Genomic DNA, 19,692 nt, shown 5'->3' on the forward strand with positions numbered 1-19,692 from the left:
AATCCTTTGCATCGCACCAGGGAGCATCGCACTGATGTTTGTAAACAGCGCTGCACCTAATGATGCCAAATTTTCCAATGCAAAATTATCATCATTTTAAGGATTGGGATGAGAACCGCGAGATTGCCCCAACATCCCACAATATTCAAACTTTTATTTTCCTTGCCCTAAATAAATTCTCAAATCTGTAATTTTCACTTCAAATCTGAAGCCTAGATAATGTTTTTTGTCACATGACGATTGGTGACGTAATATTACATACTTAATGTCCGGAAAGCCTGGTTAATAACTGGTTGGCTTATTCGAGTGCGACCCTTGTGGCCAAATGATTGGCGACAAAAGAATTTACTGACGTGAAGAATGTCGCTGCTTAACGGCGGATCATAGAAAATGTGCGCGGACGTGAAAGATGTAAACAATAAGCGTGGTTTCTTAAATGTTTTTGAAACAACTGTTTATTGATGCGTATTTATAGTGTTTTACTAAACGGAGACAAACTTAACTAAAGGGTAGCACAAAGGAAACACCTTTATTTTTGTCTCTTTGTTAAAAGTAAAAAATATAATTTCAATATGAGGTATTGTCAACTCGTCATTGGACCTGCTGGATCGGGAAAGGTTTGATCAATATCACAATTTTGTGTATTTTTTAAAAGTAATTCTACTGATCTGGTTCCGTTAAACATAACTTCTTTAAAAAAATATCCGAATCTAATTTTAGTATTTGAACGCCACTTTATTTAAGACCATGTCAATTACAATCAGGGTTGCCAGACGTCCCGGATTTCAAGGGACAGTCCCGTATTTTGAAAAAGTGTCCCGCGTCCCGGGGAACTTCCATACGGGACGGCTAAAGTCCCTTATTCTAGCTGATTACAATATTTTACAGAACGAGACATCATTTTAAGGAAAAAAAAAATAAAGTAAAACAAAAGATGTGAAATAATGAGCAATAAGAAAATAATGTGGCAGCAATGCCAAAATTGTTTTTGTTTTGATTTGGTTTGCAAGGGGCCGTGGTAGCCCAATCGATAGTGTTGGATTCGGGGCCAGAGGGTCCTGGGTTCGAACCTTGATGGGCGAAGACCCACCGTCGTCATTAAAGGGGACTGGGCGATGTTAAATATGCTCATGGTCTCAATGTCCTCCAAGTGAAACGATACCTCTTTGGGTGCTAGGTAACTATTAGCTCCTGGACTAGTTCAAAATTCTCATTAACTGTTCGATCCGGTGATGGTGCTGCCGCTGCCATCTATCGGTATATAAAATAATGGAGGCAAGGCACTTAGTATGCAGTCCTCGACATAAATACAGTTGTAGTCAGTTGTGACTCTGAATAGGAATAGGAATTTGGTTTGCATGTTTTGTTTTGGCGGCAGACCATGAGAAGTTGAATAGTTGTTTCTTCTTTGCTCATTGACTAGTGTTGGAAATATATCTGGGGCATCCGCGGATCTGTAGAAGAAGCTTCATCTTCTAAGCCGGAGGTTGTGGGTTCGATTCCCGCCGGTGCCCCGAGTGTTATTTCCTTCTGTTGTATTGTACATATTTCCCGTGTATGTCCGGAGGCAAGGCACTTGGCACGCAGTCCTCCATGTATGTGAAGCTGTTTAGCTTCTAAATAAATAAATAAATAAATAAAATAAACCTATCTCTGCTCATGCGTCGTCAATCACAATGAAAACAATTTTATACATAGATAGGCGACATTTTGTGAGGTTTAATTCTTTGTTGCAATTGAATTTTTCAGATTTATCATGAACAGACGTGTCTCAAAAATACCCCCCCTCCCCTCCCTTTCACTCATAGAAGCCTGTCCCATATTTATTGTTCTTAAATCTGGCAACCCTGATTATAATAGCGTAGAAAGACTGAACTTATTTCCAATCATTTTAAAACTTAAGGCAGTGATAGGAAAAAACTGTATCTGGGACCAACTGAATTTCCCTAGTCAATTTATCTATATGCAATGTAGGAAATTACTCTTAAAAACCTGACGTTTTGTGTTGCACCCTGCAACATACAAAAAAAAGAAAAATAATAATAATTTGAATTTTGACATCTTGAATTCAAATTATGGTTTTCGCAATCACGAGTGTGTGTATGTCGGCGTGTGTGTGGGGGAAGGTATATGTGTTTGTGTGTAGGCATATATGTTTGTGTCTGTGTGCAGGCATGAGTGTATGGGTAGTTGTGTGTGTGTTTGTGTATGTGTGTGTAGATGTATGTATGTATATATGTGTGTGTATGTATGCGTGTGTATGCGTAGTATATGGATGCAACCTGGAGACGGTTTTCGCTATAGGAGCAGCATCGTGAGGATCCGGTCGACGGTGATGCTGCAGAGGGTGCTGGTGGGAAAATAAAATGATAGCACATCAAAACAGTCAAATGAGAGCAATAAGCAATCATGATTGCTCAAAAAAAAAAAAAAAAAAACTCGGACAAAGTTTGCATAATTGAATAGAAATAAACTAATTTGCAAGCAGTGTCTTTATTTATTTTTGTCTTTCACTTTAATTAGAAAATAATTTATAATATATCTCCTAGTTTTTGTATTGTTTTCCAGTTTTATTACTATTTCAAGCAATGACACTCGCCAGGCAACCCAAAAGTGAGTTCAGTGAAATGCTCAATTTCCATGAGAGAAGTTGTTCGTGGGATGAGAATACGTGACCGATCATTGTGGCTAAGAGCAAAATCAGAGATCCGAGCATTACAAGTTCCAAAATGTTCAACCTTTTACTGAAGAAAATAAATTTGCATGAATCTGAAGATGCCGGAAACGTTTGAGACGGGCCTCAAATCCATTCTGGAAGAGATAGTACCTTTCACTTATGAGCAGCTCTTAACTGTTCAGCTAACTGACACCTCCCAGAACGACAAGGTATTGTCTGCAGGCCTTATCAAATGTTGAACAAAATCCGAAGTCAGGCTTAGTCTTTTGATGGAATTAGTACAAGTGGTAAAAAAATCTCTAGTTTTTGTGGATAAGGGTGGTAAAATGAATCAAAGAGTATAGGGGAAAAGTTTCAAAGCTGTTGTATTTCTGTGGGACTAAGAGCACTTCAGCCATGCAGACTGGACGTTTTAATGAGACTCTGCACTAGTTCATGTGGTCGAAAAGACAAGAGTGGTTGGTGCTAGACATATTTTACTGACACAATATCATTGTACAGTGGACGCTTTACTCGCTAGACCCCATTCCCATGGATTACACTGTATGGCCTATTTTAGAGTCTAAGGTCTACTCTAAACGATGCAAAAGTTTGGACTCTCTAAAGCAATTGCTTTAGAAGGAATGGGATTGATTAAAGGTGAAAGACTTGCGGCCCTTGGCTGAAAATTTCAATAACCAGTTGCTCCTCTGTATCATTGCAAAATGTGGCCAGTTTAAAACCAAATTAAATTTATTGATTTCTAAAAATCTACTCGCACTAATTTTTTTTTTTTGCTTATTTAATTTTTTTCATAACGTTATTTGGAAAATTGCTCGTTCAGGCTTTTTTGCTGCAACCTGTATATTTTTTAATTGTTTCAAATCTTGTTTTTCATTGCTTTGAATTTTTATTTACAGTCTACTTATTGCTCTACCATTGTTAAATATTGTGAAGATGCTCAAAGAGTAGCGAAGGTTGTAAATCTTGATCCTGCAGCTGAATATTTCGATTATCAACCTATAATTGGTATGAATTTTAATGTCAAACTTTTTAAATTGATATACACTATTGTAGATGAAAATCTAGTATTTGTTGCTTTTATTGTCTCAATATTCTAGAAATTATTTTGATAAGTTTAATAAAATAAAAAAGAAAATACACATTAAATCTTTTCGTGGCATATTATTTAGCGTTAATAACCTGATTTTTTTTAAGGTACATTTTAGAATGTGAGTTGAAGCACTGAATTCGTACACTGAAGATTAAAACTCACCTTTGCTGCAATTCTACTCACATTTTTCAATAAACCACAACAGACTGGATCTATACATTTTGGGCCCCTCTGCAACAAAATCCCCATGACCAACAGTCTGTATTTGCAACGTTAATACAGAGGTGTTTGTGATCCAAAATCTCCGAAAAGTTTGGGTTGCCGTTTCTGAAAACTTTGGTCGGGCAACATTCCAAAACTCAAAAATTGTATATAAAAACAAAAAAAAAAGGATTTTTTCAATGACTTTTGTATGCATATTTGAAGAGTTTTTTCAGGAGGGGGAGGAGGTCAACCTTCCAAAAATTTCCCACTGTCTTCAGAAAATTTTACTTGAATCCACTTGCACACCTGCGATAAAATGTCATTGTTTTAGTTTTTTTTTTTTTCAATTAAAAAAAAATTTGTGCCTCACATGACCACATTTTTTTAGGCTGAAAATCAGGATGTATTACTAAGGAGAAAAATAAATGCCAAGCAAAAGACATTATTCTGATAGTTTTATATTTAAAATATGCCAGTAAGATCATCTCCAAAATTTGCCTCATTTTGCAGTATAATTACAACAAAATCAGGGGATAAGTTTCTGATTTAAACCCAGAATTTTATCACCCTAAAGAGAATGACCTATCACGTTAAAAATAAAAAAGTCTAGAAAAGAAACACAATGCATATTGAAAATTGACAGATAGATTGTGATCAGCTTAATGCAATCCAAAGTCTATTATTAAGTGTTGAGTTTTTGTATTTTTATTATTTATTTCCTCATTAGCATACATAACCTTGTGTGAAATAAAGAAAGGGAGGGGTTCTCAAACTGGGTGCCATAGGAAGAGGTGAGTGAGCCGCAAAGTGTCCATTGTATCAATGTACTATATTTTAAGTTTGGTGTGCAAAATAAGGTCAAATAGAATAATGAGGTCATCCCCTCATTGTTTGATGTAGCAGAGAAAAAATTTACTAATTTGTAAATTCATCATCATCAAAAACGTTAACTGATGATAAAGTGTTATCAACAAGCAGTTTCTAATTATCAGGCAGTGTAGCAAAACATTTTAGAGTGATAGCATAACTACCTGACCTGAAATTACGGTGAGTTTGTTTCTACGTGGATTACTGAAGTAGTAGCATAAAAGAAGTTAGTGAAGTTACTAGTGTAAAAGAAGTTATTTATTGTTCTGGAAGTCTATTTTATGTAGTTTACAAACTCAAAAAAAAAAAAATCGTTGTATTCAGTCATTTTTTCCTGTGATTTGATAACCTAGAAAAGTACATTTTCGGTCAGTAAGGCCATGTTTGCCTTCTTTACACTCCAGTGCCCTTATAATAAGACACCATATAGTCGGATAGAGGATATGATCTTGTGCTGTGTCCGCTGCAGAAATGTTGTCAAAAAACAGAAAATAACAATTATTAGTTGCTCCGAATGTGACGATTGATTTTCTTTTTTCCGTGCAAGTAAGTATAAGAATTTTTGGTTATGCTTTTGAATTTATCATGTGCTAATGTATATGCTTTTATATTAATATTAAAGGTTTTGTTACTTGTTTTTAGTTTGAGAATATTTTTTTTCTCATCTCTGCATGAAGTAATCTTTTCCCAGAGTTTTTGTTATATATGTTACTTGTAAGGCTAAATTTCTTTCTTAATACTGCTGAAAACATAATTAAAACTTAAATTGTCACTTGATTTGATTTTTTTTCTTAGTTTTTTATGAATCATCTGATAAATATTCAAAAGCCGGAGCCAATTCAGTCATTAATGAGCAAGATACCTGGTTATAAACCTTAGAGTGGCCTTATTTGGCACACTTACCTTAAAAATAAAGATGGACTGGGGTACCTTAAAAATAAAGATGGACTAGGGTGCTGTGAGAAAGTTCTCAATCTTCAAAGGGCATTGCAAGTTGAAAAAGTTTGAAAACCCCTGCCTTAGTGTATATAAAAGTAAAAGGTAATATTAGAACATTAATTAGTGCAAAATTGTAGACACATGTTACAGGGTTACAAGGAACCCCTTTTTCAATACAAAAGAAGGAGCTTATGGAGGAAAAGACATCAGACAATTCACCTTTCTCTGCAGTTTTGTGCTAATTGATGTTATAATATTTCCTGAATTACCTTGTAAGTTAAATTGTTAATGGTAATTCTTTATTTTTTAAATTGATCTATCTCCTGTCCTGTAGATATACGAGAGTTGATTCACTTGGATGATGTTATGGAAGATACAGACTTGCATTATGGTCCCAATGGTGGCTTGGTTTTCTGTTTAACGTAAGATCTTATTGCTCTTTTTATGTTTTTTCTAACAATATATTGCTTCAGGTTTTTCTCCCCATTAGAGAGCGGTGTAGAATGCAGGTGTGTGTGCAAAAGCTAATTCATTTTTTTTTTTCAGATATTTCATTGAAAATCTAGATTGGCTTAGTGAGCAGTTAGGAGAAGAGAATGATGATTACATTTTATTTGACTGCCCAGGTATGACACTGCAGACTATATATATATATATATATATATATATATATATATATATATATATATATATATTTTTTTTTTTTTTTTTTTTTTTTTTTTCTACTGAAAAATAAATTGTGCAAGCAACTATTTTATATAACTCTACCTCTATGTTGCAGGTCAGATTGAATTGTATACTCACCTAGATGTGATGCCTAAGCTGGTCTCACATCTTCATCAGATGGAATTCAATATTTGTGGTGTCTTCCTGATTGACTCACAATTCCTGATTGAGCCTTCGAAATTCGTGTCGGGTGTCATGAGCGCTCTGTCGGCCATGGTCACATTAGAGATACCGCATCTTAATGTTCTCTCCAAAATTGATTTACTCAGCAAACACACAAGGAAACAACTAGAAAGGTGCGTGATAGGTTAGCTACCAAAGCTATAAACTAATAGAAGAGTAAATACCATTGAGAAGAAATACTAATGGAGGGAGCCATAGCAAATGTCTCAGGAAGCTGTCGCGTTTTGGCACGCAATCGCTCTTTTGGCATTAAATATTTTTAAGACGACGCGACGGCGCTTATTATGAAGTCGGGGCTACAAATCAGAGCAACTCTGGCTCCAACTCCTTTACCGCATAATAATAAATAAATAAATAAATAACGGATACAAATACAGGCCTATCATTCAAATTCCCTCTCCCCACTTCTTTCCAGATTTAAAAATATAATGTAATTGCATTTTTTATGTATTTTGATGTTTATTCCCTAAAATGACGGGCATGTACAAATAGTTTAAAGTGTTCTGTTATTGAATGAAAATTTATGGATTCATATGTATTGTAATCAATGTTTTGAAATGATTTCATACGCAGGCATACTAGTATTTAAATTGAAGCATAAAAATAGCAAATCTTTATTCTTGTGCATCTGCTGTTCACAGGAACTTGGCGAGAAGATACTCGCCAACAAAGCAAATGTACACAAAATGCTTAAGAGCCGTTAAAATAATTACTAGTTAAGTAAAAAGTGTTTTATGGAACTAAAATGTTACTTGCACTCAAGATATACAATGTTTTATAACTTTTATAGGTAAAATAAGCACAAAAAGTTAAAAATGATAGGTAACTGTAGAATATGTACTCGTTGAATGCATATAAATGTTAGTTTTTCTTTATTTAGAAGTGAAAAACATTCGTGCATGCTAGGGAAAAGTTACTGGACCTCCTGGTGTGGCTTTTTCCTCACAGTTTACAATTCTAGAATACTGCACTATTACTATAAATGTAATTTTTCCCTTCTACAGTTAAAGGTTGTTATCATGCATGGCTTCAGCTAATGAAAACTTCTTCAACGGTTACGGTCAACTCCAAATTGCTCCCCAGGTCACATGGTACTGTTGCCGTATTGGGATAGTAGGGTTGAACTCTCTCCATCTATTCCTTCTCAATGATAAATACCTGCCAAAAGTGGCCATTGGCTTATTAGGGCATTACATTTTGCTCCAGGAAAAAAGTAGCAAAGCAAGACACTCTAGTTGACAAATGTCCGCCTCGTCTCTTCTAGCCAGGCTGTGGGGGGAAGGTTCTAGGATGCTGCTTCAGTGTAGATATTGGGAGATAGGGGGGATCAAGCTGCTATGAAATGTGATCCAATTACACTAAAATCCAAACATGAAATGAATGAAAATTTTTAGATCGAAAATTTAAAAAGTCTGCTTATTGTACTGAAATTACGTCCCATTTCCAGCACCAAAGGAGGCATTTTTGCTCTCCCCATGATTACTTAACAAACCTACTGAGGTTTGAATATCAAATTTCTTAACAATTGACATCTTACAAACGGAAAATATGACCTTTTTACTGCATTAAAAATTGGAGAGCATTTTATGGTTTTTTGCTTGAAATTTTGAGGCCATACCTCAAAATTTTACACAAGAGATTTTTTGGTTCAAAAAAGATTCTATGTCTGTAATGACCACTTTTGGTAAGTGACCACATTTTGCTCCAGGGAAAAAAAAAGAAGCAAAATGAGGCACCCTAGAATGCACTATACAAACGTTTTTAAACTCCATTGCAAAGTTATGTTAGTTTGGCTTTGAGATACACAATTTAATCAGTAAGTTAATGATATACAAACAAAAATCTGTGTACAAGAGTTTTAATCATTTATGCATGTCCAATTTTTCTCTTAGTAAATAGTTTTTTTTTCCCTCCCGATTAGATTTCTGGATCCTGATTTACAGTTACTTTTACAAGAAGAAGAACAAGCTTGCAAATGGGGGAAAAAGTTTTCAAAGCTAAACAAAGCTATTTGCAATTTGGTAAGTTAGTCGTTTTGCTTTTATTTAACTTTGTGCCTCAATTTGCATAAAGAGGACCTGTGAATGTTGCTTAGCATCCAGAAATTCAAAATGTTTTTGTGCTTCAAAAGGGCTTCCCTGTAGCCTTAAAACACATGGACAAATAATATTTTTCTCAACAGTGATCCGCCCAGAGCCTGATTATGAAATTTGCAGGTGCAGTTGATCGATGGGTGTGACATGCACTGTACGAGGCAGTGAGTTGTTTGATTAACTAACATTTTTGCTGTCCTAAATATTTAAATAACATATTTTTTTTAAAAATACCAAGCACTTTACATAATGCACTCAAAAGGACAAAATAACTTTTCTGGATCAGAAAGGACAATTTAAGAATTCCTGTAGTTTTTCAAAGTTGCAAGAAAATGACACCACAAACGAAGAAAAGTGCGGCTCAAGTCATGAAGAGAATTTATTGTCATTATGTAGCTTTCAATCATAACTTTGAGTGTTGAAACATGCATATTTTTCTTATTGGGAAAGTTTGGTTTGAAATGACTAGAACCGCACTTTTCTTCGTTTGTGGTGTCAATTTCTTGGAATTTTGAAAAACTACAGGAATTCTTAAATTGTCCTTTCTGACCCAGAAAAGTTATTTTGTCCTTTTGAGTGCATTATGAAATGTGCTTGGTATTTTTTAGAAAATTGTTATTTTATTCTTTTTAGTGTAAATGTATTTCAGAAATAGAATAATTTTATCCTCACAAAACTTCACCTTATTTTTTCATATAAATGCTCGGTACTAAAAGGAAAAAACCTATATATGAGTCTAAAACTTTAAGCAGTTGGCACTAAAATTTAATCCTTGTTCCTCTCTAGGATTTATGCTTGCTAATTTCATGCTTGCTTCAGAGGAGCCTTGATTCAAAATTTTCATTATGATTGCTTTTAACATTACTGTTGCAAGGCAGCAAAATTTGTAACAATGGGTTTTATATTTAAACATTAGATAGGGAAATTACATGAAATTTGCTGCTTTCCATTCTAACTGAAATAATTATTTTATTTTAGAATTTTAATTTTTCAGTGCTAAGTTGTATCTTAAGATTAAGCAAATCATTTAGTGAAATCCCGAAGTCTCTAAGTGGTCTAGTTGCAGAGATGTAAGCAAAACCAGGTCTCAGATTTCTCCGTGACAATCAGGCCAAGTATAATAAAAGTGCTTAAAAAATGAGACAATTTTCTAAAAATAGATACTTTAAAACACATTAAAAGCATGCTTTATTACTATTAAAAAAAACTGTATAGAATAATAACCAATAGCAAATATAAATGCTTGTAGTCAGATATTTCCAATTCCCCAAGAAGCGTATTTCACACATTGAAAGTTGAAAATATGCTTCAAAAAATTATTCAAGAGTGTTTTCACTTTGTATTTTAAATCAAAGGGGGGGGGGGGAATGGATTATTTATTGGCACTAACTTTAGTAATAGTTTAATTGAAAATATTTATATACTATACATTGTTTTTTTTTTAATAGACTTGTAAACTAAACAAGCCATTAAACAGGACTAAAAGTTCCATTAAAATGAAAAACGCCAATTTATTAAACTAAGCCATTAAAAAGGAAAACCTACTAAATAAAACAACATTCAAAAGTAAAATAATCCCCCAAATAAATATCAAGTTATTGAAAAACAAAAGTTTCAGTACACTATAAAATTAAAAACATGCAAACATGGCAGCAACCTAAAATATCTTTTTTTTTTCGCCAATTCTGAAAATGAGCAAGTCTTCAAGCGCTGTTGAAAGTATAGTAGTAGGGGAATATGGGGCAAAGTGAAATGGTGAAATATGTACTCTGCTTTTAGCGTCACTTATCTGATAATATTTTAACTATGTAGCACCAAATGTAGTCTATTTCAATCAAGAAAAATATATTGCTGAAGATTGAAGCATTTGATAATACAGACAATTTTTAAGAAATGACATTCATATTGTAATATTTTGTTGTAAGTCAAAAAAAAAAAAAAGATTACTATAAAATGATAAAGTTCTTGTAACTAACATTTTAACTATCAATTGAGACCTCCTAATATTTGGTTCAGTTTGAATTTAGTTAATATTAAGCTAATTTGTATTTAAAATAACTTTTACAATTAGGCAAGTACATGTGGGGCAAAGTGAAATAGTTGGTTTTGTTTACACTCTCAATCGTTTACTAAATCACTTACCTTTTCATCTATTAAATATTAATTATTTGTTTAACATGTTCCAGTATCTTTCTATTTATTCATTTCACCTTTTGTTTACTGATTCATTTGATCAAAAATATTTTTTATTATCATTGCACAAATATTTTATTTTTCACTTTGCCCCATGAAAAAAAAAGTGAAAATATTCTACATTTTTTTTTGAAGGCAAAATGCAATGCCAAAAATAAAAAATACTGTTTAAATGCAAGTTTTATATTACAAAATATAATATTCTTTCTTTATGAACTGTAACTTTCAAAACAAATTTCCAATTTGTTTATTTTCAAAAAGTTTAGTCATCTGAATTATTTCACTTTGCCTCACATTCCCTTTCTTATAACAGAAATTTACCTTGATGGATTTTAGTTTTTAACCCCTGATGCAAGAAGTAAAGGGATTATAAGTTTGAAAAGTGTGTCTTTCTGTGATATCGTAGCTTCTAAATGGATGAACATATTTTCATAACCTTTTTCTTTTGTTTGAAAGGTGGCTTGATTGAGAGTGTTTTTAGTTAGGTCTTGCATTTGTGAAACTTTAATCACTTGAGATATTAGTTAAAAACCAAATTAGCCTTCTTTTGCAATTTTGGTAGTGAAAACTTACATGCACATTAAAAATATTGTGCCATTTGGAAGAAATAAGATTTTGTACTTATGATGGAATTTTTTCAGAATTTCTAAGTTATCCAGAAACTGGAATAAAAACTTTTTAAAATAAGTTTTTAACACAATGCTAGGACTTTCAGGTGGTCAGCAGTAATTTCATTGTTGGCAGACAAGGAGAAAGCTCAATGATTAAAAAAATTTATTTGTTGCCATTTCTTATTTATTTACAAATAAAATATCTGATTGATTTCAGTATTAAACCAAGAGTTATATAAAAGGATAGTTAATTTTCCTCCTCAATTCTGCTTTTGGGTTAGCAAAATACTAGCATTCTTTTCCTGTGTTTTCCCATGTTATCTGGAAAAAATTAAATGTATTTAAATTTTATGTGCTTTGATCCACAAGATTCCTTTTTATATGAAGTGCCACCATCGATATCAGAGTTTATAAAATTTTAAAATTTAATATTAGTTCTTGTCACCTTTGAATATTATGCATTATACCTTATTTCATAAGTATGATGAAAGATTTTGGTATTGTCATATTTATTGCTCGAATTATATGCAAATGCATATATTTTAGCTTCTTTTGACTTTAGTGTATATCGTCGCCTCAGAGCAACAGTAAGATATCTAATCCCAGAAATAACACTAAGATATCTTACTGTTGCTCTGAGGCAACGATATAACTCCATAGGAATGGCAAATTTTTAAAACTGCTTTATTACCATATTTTTTATTCACTTTTTAGATTTTATGCTATAAAAAAATTACTAAAAACTACTTTGTTCTTTATAAAGAGCAAAAATGGAGCAATCTGAGGGCGTTTATTGGGGTCATCTAATTTTTTTGCATACTATTAATGCTCATACTGTTTTTATTCACATTATCGACAATATTCCAAATGCAGTAAATAATGGTCATTTGTGTTTTTATTCAGATATGGAAACTTTTATTTGTATGAATAAAAAAATGCTTAGTGCATAGTTTTAGGATTTTATTGTGCATTTAATATAGTTTAGTTGTGGTTTTTTTATTTTTAGCTTGAAAGCTTCAGTTTGGTTAAATTTCTGCCATTAAACATCAAAAGTCATAAGAGCATAGAGGAGCTGCTACTTTCGATTGATAATGCCATACAATATGGAGAAGATGCTGATGTCAAAATTAGGGTGAGTGATTTTGCATTCCTCGCTTCAAAGTGTCCACATTCTGCAAATCCAATGCATTTTTAAACTAACTCCAGGTCAATTTTTCAATGTCATTTGTTCAAAAGAAAATGTCAGCTCCAAAATGAATGAGTAACGAAGAAGTATACAGATTAAGTTTTATTTATTGTCAACCAGTCCTAACATTTAAAACAAACTGAAAGAAAAGATGCTTAGAAACTAATTACGAAGGATTATTCTTCGTATCACGTGTCATGTCTACCCCTGGGGGTTTCCAGAGAGGGTAATTTTGGAAGGGGAGAACTGTCCCCATCTTAAAATGGAAAATTTTCAAATGAAACTAAAAAATAAGAAATTAAAAAAAAAGGATTACTTAATAGTTAAAATACAGTTCCTAAACTTATTGATTAACTCTCGTCTAATAACTTTGTGCCCGATTTTGAAAGTGTACATTTCTTTGGGAGTTCATTGAAAAGGGAAAGTTATTGGTGTTTAGTGGAGTTACTGTCACATTACTACTATGAAGTTAACTTAAGATTATACAACACCAAATAAATGACCTTTTCCCACAAAAATCCCCTCGAAATCCTTCTTTTGCAAAAGTGTTATTACACATGATCCTTCTCCATACAAAATTTTCAATTTAGAAATAAATGCCTCTAGCAGGCCAGGGTCATTTCAGAATTTTCTGGGGGGGGGGATAGACACTCAGTGCATCTTATATAAAAAAAAACCTAGAAACTTCATTCACAAATGCATAATTACATTGTTTCAGGGTTTAAGCTGGGTTCCAAAGTTCTTTGACAAAAAAACGAAAATAGGGGGGGGGGGGGAATGTTTTACAAGTATGGCTAAAATTTAAATTTCTAATACCATATCTTTCTAAGTGCTTCACTGTGTTTCATCTCCAGTGAAAACTAAATTTGATATTCAGCTATGATATCTTTAAAGAAATAAATGAATATACAGCAGTTAATGTTTCTCTTAGTTTTAATTTTAAATAAAATTTTTGATTCGTATTGCCATTGAGAAAAGTTTGATTTCAAAAACGTTACAAGTTTCCTCTCCCAATAATGCATTAATTGGGGGACATAACGCCCATCAAAGCTAAATATTTTTGAACTTGATAGTAATTTAAACATCTTTGCCGAAAGTTATAATGAGGAGATTAAGTTAAATATTGCCATGATTTCTCTATCAGATTTTTTTATGGGGGGAGGGGGGGGCAAAAAGTGATAATGCATTATTTTCGTAACATACTGTATTTTTGCATTTTGTGTAAAATGCGACTGCAGCGGAAACTACCTTGTTTCAATATCGATGGGAGCCTTGCATTTTGAGCTGGATACACCTTGCATCTGCCTAAAGTTTCTTTAAAGAGGATATTTATATTGAGAATAATGAAAAACTTATTCTGTTTTTCATTTAGAATATGAACGAAAAACTGGGAGAACTTTTACTGTTCTGCTTCAGCTTTTTTTGTGGGGTTAAAATGAAAAAAGTTAGAGCAATCCAGTGAATGAAGACAGCTACCTCAATAGCAAACTTTACATTTTCTAATTGTTTCCTTTTTGTAGTTGCACAGAAAGAAATTACTTTTACCCAAAGCCCAATATTTTCATGACTTCATTTTCTTTTTCTAGTACCCTGAAGAAGTAGATGACATGGAAGAAGGCTGATGAAAACGTTTGAAGAAATTATCATCATTCAATTAAATTTTCATATATATTTTAAATAAATCATTTATTTACCTAATTTTTAGCCCTGTCTCTTAGTTTTATTTTTTAAATTTAGTCGGGGAATGGGCCAGATACAAATACTTGAAAATTAATTGCCATACGATGGAAAAAGTGTGTTGACCATATGGGCACACACTGTTAACCCATTGGGGACGGCAGCCCGCAGCAGATAGTGCTCCCTCCTGTTACATGCAGATTGTGTACATGCGGGGCAATTTCTTCCGCGAAGCATAATACGCAATTTTGGAAAGTACGCATTATATAATAATGGATAAAATGTATCATAATTTCAATCATAACAAAAAAACATTGATGAAAATAATTGATATTTAACAATAAAAATGCAAAATATATCGGTTTTTACTATAACTGAAAGTACCAAAATTAAACATTTTTTGTACTAAATAGGAAAAATTATTTGTGCCTAATATTATGAAATACTGGAAGAGTATTGTAACAATATTTTAAAGCCCCAACAACAACAAAAAGCCCCATGAAAAATTTCAAAGCACGGATCGATGCGCATTGAGCATCTTACACTCATAGGTAGTGTTACAGTAAAGCCTGTGAAGTTGACCCCTTTTTTCAGGCACAGAATTAGCCCTTATTATATAAATCAACCTTTGTAAGTTGACCACTAAAGTCTTGCACTGCAAGTGGTCAACTTGCACTGGTTTCATTGTACCTTTTATAAACTACATATCTCCGTCTAAGTTCTTTGCCTTCTTTTTCAGCACATGTTTTTAGAAAGTAACTACCATATGAAGAACTCCAATAAAAATAATTTATAGTTGTTTCATGTCGCCCGCCCCGAAAGATCCATAGAAGGATGTCATAAATTAAGATAGTTCCTCCTCGAAAAGATAACCTGTTCACCATGACTACTCAAATGAATATAAACGTAAAACCCCTTGCTATAATATCTCCCATTATAAATGGTATTGAAACTAGAAAGAGCCATTTCAAAATGGGTGTACATTTCCCTTCTCACTTGCTAGCACACGTTTATATTTTTTTTCACGAAATCTAATCTTGAAGGACCCCATTCCGACTTCAGAGAGAGAAATAGTAATGTTCAAGACCAATGAAATGTGCAGAAATGCAAATGCGTCGTTCATCCCAAACAGGTTAAAAGCAGAAAGTTCTCTTCTTCTGAAGAACATTGGGAGCAGTCAGCAGGTCGTGCCAATATTGTGGATCTGGAGGTTGCTTACGCCCATTAATGATTATTCTAAAATTAGCAGCAAATATCCTACAAGGAAGATTCATGGGGACAGGGTGTGGAGAAGGCTGGATGACACCTTTCTCACAACATCCAAAATTAGGGAATTCTTCATAAAAGTATTTCATACCCTAACAATTTCTTGGGGTCTTCTCATTTCTTTAATACTGAATTTCTTGGATGTTTCTATTTATTTTAGCTTTGCATTGTTTTTGGCTCCACAATAAATAAAAAATTAAATAAATATATATATATATATATATATATATATTCATATTCATATCTAGTTTTTTACATCATTAAATTCTTTCACTTTTTGAAATGTACGTAAGTGTGTATGTTATAGTGGAATATAGGCTCATTAGTGCATGACGATTTATGTTGACTTCTTACCTTGGCAAAAACAAAAATATTGCTTACGTTGCCGCCATTTTTGCTTCTCATTTTACATTCTAATGGACCTTTTTTTTATTACATAAAATACTTATTTAGAGAACTATTTTACATTTAATGAGGCTTTTAATGTTTTTAAATTTAGTTGGTGATTATTTTTCACAAACTTTGAATGCAATTTCATGGCTTGCTTGATTATTTTGTTTTTTTTTTACATTTTAATGACTTAATTTATCTTTCAAATAATTTTATATTTAATCTATCAAATAGTGAGTTGACTTAACACTGAATAGTCAGTGACCAAATAGTAACTTAAAAAATAATAATAATAAAAATAAAAAAAAATCATCAGTAAATACACATCTCAAATGTTCTGAAATTCAATAGCAAAGTTATAACAAAATGAACCTAGACAACTAGAGAGTTAGACTACTTTATTTTAAAAATCTACAAATCGAGCATACAAAAAGTTATAAAAGCATGTTTTTGCTGTAGTTAAATAATATACAAGTTTACTTGCTATTTTCAGATCTTTTTGTTAAGTAAACAGAATACAAATGTGTGTTTATACATTCATAGAAAATGCAATTTTAACATTCCCATATCAAAATCATTACAAAATAGTTTGAGCTAAGTATTCTTGAGCACTCTACTAGACTTTGTACATCAGCACGTAGAGGTTTTGGAAATATTTTTACAATATTTAAAATAGCATTGTTATAGCATGAAGGACTCACCATTACTTATACCACCTATAATCATTAAATATTCCTAATGAGACCATCTTTGAAAATTTAAATGCCCAAAGCAATAAGACCACATTTACTGATGGCCACGGTGGGTACAAAAAAAAAAAAATTCTTTAACATGTCCTTTTATGAAAATCGAAATAATAAAAAAAATGAAAGTAAAGTTTTGCAATTCAAGCAATATTTCAGTGCTAAAATGAGACAAAGCCTCAGTTGACAAGTCGCCAATAATGGGCAAATAAGTGTTTTTCCCCCTCTCATGTAAGTGAAATGGCTGTACATCTAATGGGAATAAACAAGCTAGTAACTTATTGGGGGAGGGGGATTGTGCGCCTTATATCTGAGGCACTCGGATATAAAATACACTACCAATTAACCAGTTTCCAAACAGAAAATTTAGGTTGTTCACAAAAATTACTAATCAAGTTACTACTTCAGTATAATTATTCAACCAGAACACAGAGCACTTTGAAAATCTGTTTAATGTAATATTTTAGGTATCACAAAATTTCATTCAGAAATTTCTTTTATCAAATTCCTGATTTTGAAGTCTTTAAGAAGCAAAAATCTGAATTCCAGATGCATGGAATAATATTTTAATGATTAAGTGTAAAGAAATTAATGGCAATCCCTTTATGCAGATGAAACAAAGGAAAAGTTCCATTAAAAAGTTTATATATATTAATATGTCATCAAAAATCACTAGAAACTTTTACTGTTAAAAATACTTTAAAATTCTTGAGAAATATGAAACTAATTTTTTTGTAAATTTAGCCATACAAAAGGCATGTGTGAGTTCACTTTCCAGTAAAAATATTCCATACGCACTATGGGGAGAAAAACAACTTGGAGGAAAGACATTTTGGATTACACTGTAAAAAGCGATAAATTAACTGTATATTTCACAAAATAGTTTACTTGCTGTGCTGTGTACAATTTTTCTGTGCATTAGTGTAAAAACAGCATGTGTATTCATGAAGAGAAAAACTGCCAATCTTTTGATTTTTAACATTCAGAATTTTCTACAAAATTTCACCAAACTTGCCGGAAACATGACTACATACAAAACATTGGTACTGAAATTTGAAATTAAAACACTGAGTATTTGATAATGTATGAGCATTTACTATAATTTTTACTGTGTACATGTGACGAAAAATAGCAATCTTTACTTTTTATGATTTCATACCCAAGTATGCATAACAACTTAAAAAATGAGTCTAGTTGAATATAACATACAGTCATTTACACATAAAATTGATTAAGTTGATGAAAATAATTTTAACTTTCATAAAAGAAATTTAAATTTTTACCTTCAAGGTAGAGGTCAAGACTCGAGTTTTTATACTTGGGTATGAAATAACAGGAAAAAAAATCATGCAATGAGTAGTAAAACGTTCATTTCTTTAATATGTTTTATCTAGATTATGTTATTTTGATTATGTTTGTTAAGCTTATTTAAATTGTTTGTTTAGTTTATTTCGATTATGTTTGTTAGAATCTTGAAAAAAGGAGCAGATGTAAATATGTTATACCTTTGTGCAGAAGCATTTAAAAATGTTTTAGCATTATTAAAGTACATATTTGCAAAGGAATTGCATGCACTTGTTTTGAGATTACTTCTTCGAATCCCTTTTTCAATCCAGACTAAACTTCCAAAATGAAGCCGCAATTGTAAATCGCAAGCTCAAAAATTTTTTGCCATTGAAAATCAGGCTCTTAATAGCTTTGAATTAAATGTGTGCAATAATGTTAATTTTAATATTTTTCCTCATTTAAAAAATTGTGATTGTTGTAATTATGTTACTTACATTTTTATACAGAATATGAGGCCCCTAGTTTCAAAACCAGATACTTGTAGAAAACCAAATTTTACAGGAGACGTAAAAGTCCAGTTTTGAAACTGAGGCAGACCTTCCCACCCCATTTCAAGGGGGAAAGAAGCGGTTTTTGAACCTAATATTGAGCAGGCAAATAGGCCTTATGATTCTCTACAAGATTAACAAAAAAAAAAAAAAAAAAAAAAGAAAATTGAATTTTTTGCAAGTATCCGGTTTTGAAACTAGGGGCCTCATATTATAGTACATATGCTGAGTGCAGTTATATAAATAGCAACATTTAGAGGAGAAAAACCTGAAGTAAACGAGCGATGACGATATCTGCTTCACAACCAAAAGAAATTGCTTAGCAGAATATCATAACTAGACTGCATTTTGAATACTAGTAGTGCCGCAGGGCTTTGCCCGTAGTAGAAAATTAAAAGGTCATTTGGTTCGCTTGTATATTTAAACAATGGATAATGAATTTCTCGCCAATTTGCTATGTTCATTTGCTCGCCCATGTTGCGGTTACATGTTATGATAATTTGATAATTTATTCGTCCACGTTATGATAATTTCCTCGGTGAAATGTTCTTAAAATTGGATATAAAAAAAAATCAAATTCTCGAAAAATCACTTCGAGGTGATTACCCCTATGCTACAAACTGATTCTGTGCCAAATTTCATGAAAATCGGTCTAGGCGCTAGGCGCATAACAAACATCCAGACTTTCAGCTATATTATTAGTAAAATGTTTTAGTTAACATTTCATTGTAAAGTTATAGTTTTTCATTCACTGTTTAAGGTGTGTTTTAAATATCGTAGATATGAAGCGTTTTGAATTTTCTGACACTATAAAAACATATCATGCACACAGCAAAAAATCATGTGGCAAATCAAAAATATATATTGAAACTTTTCTTTGTGTTTCCAAGATTGACACGTGCATGTGTGATAAAAGTGATTTTCCTAGTTTCCAACATCATTGCACATCTGAGGAAACCGGAAGGGGGGTGCAGTTTTTTGCAACTAAAATACAGTTCATATTTTTACA

The 19,692-nt window shown here is 32.3% G+C and overlaps 1 protein-coding gene across 1 annotated transcript; it reads left to right on the forward strand.

Annotated features, from left to right (window-relative positions):
• The first annotated feature begins 374 nt into the window (after positions 1-374).
• Positions 375-14,413, forward strand: LOC129227564 (GPN-loop GTPase 3-like). Its single transcript, XM_054862145.1, has 8 exons — positions 375-617; positions 3,577-3,685; positions 6,115-6,202; positions 6,327-6,406; positions 6,562-6,802; positions 8,611-8,710; positions 12,593-12,718; positions 14,359-14,413. Exons 1-8 carry the CDS (start codon positions 573-575, stop codon positions 14,392-14,394), a joined length of 825 nt encoding a protein of 274 aa, XP_054718120.1. The 5' UTR covers positions 375-572; the 3' UTR covers positions 14,395-14,413.
• The last annotated feature ends 5,279 nt before the right edge of the window (positions 14,414-19,692 follow it).

This window comes from Uloborus diversus, chromosome 8, assembly GCF_026930045.1.
Source record: "Uloborus diversus isolate 005 chromosome 8, Udiv.v.3.1, whole genome shotgun sequence".
Classification (NCBI taxonomy): domain Eukaryota; kingdom Metazoa; phylum Arthropoda; class Arachnida; order Araneae; family Uloboridae; genus Uloborus; species Uloborus diversus.

Coding starts and splice junctions, on each gene's coding strand:
- LOC129227564 (XM_054862145.1), top strand. CDS start 573: ATGAGGTATTGTCAACTCGTCATTGGACCTGCTGGATCGGGAAAG. Junction 6,203..6,326: donor GGCTTGGTTTTCTGTTTAAC/GTAAGATCTTAT, acceptor TTTTTTTTTCAG/ATATTTCATTGAAAATCTAG. Junction 8,711..12,592: donor ACAAAGCTATTTGCAATTTG/GTAAGTTAGTCG, acceptor TTTTATTTTTAG/CTTGAAAGCTTCAGTTTGGT.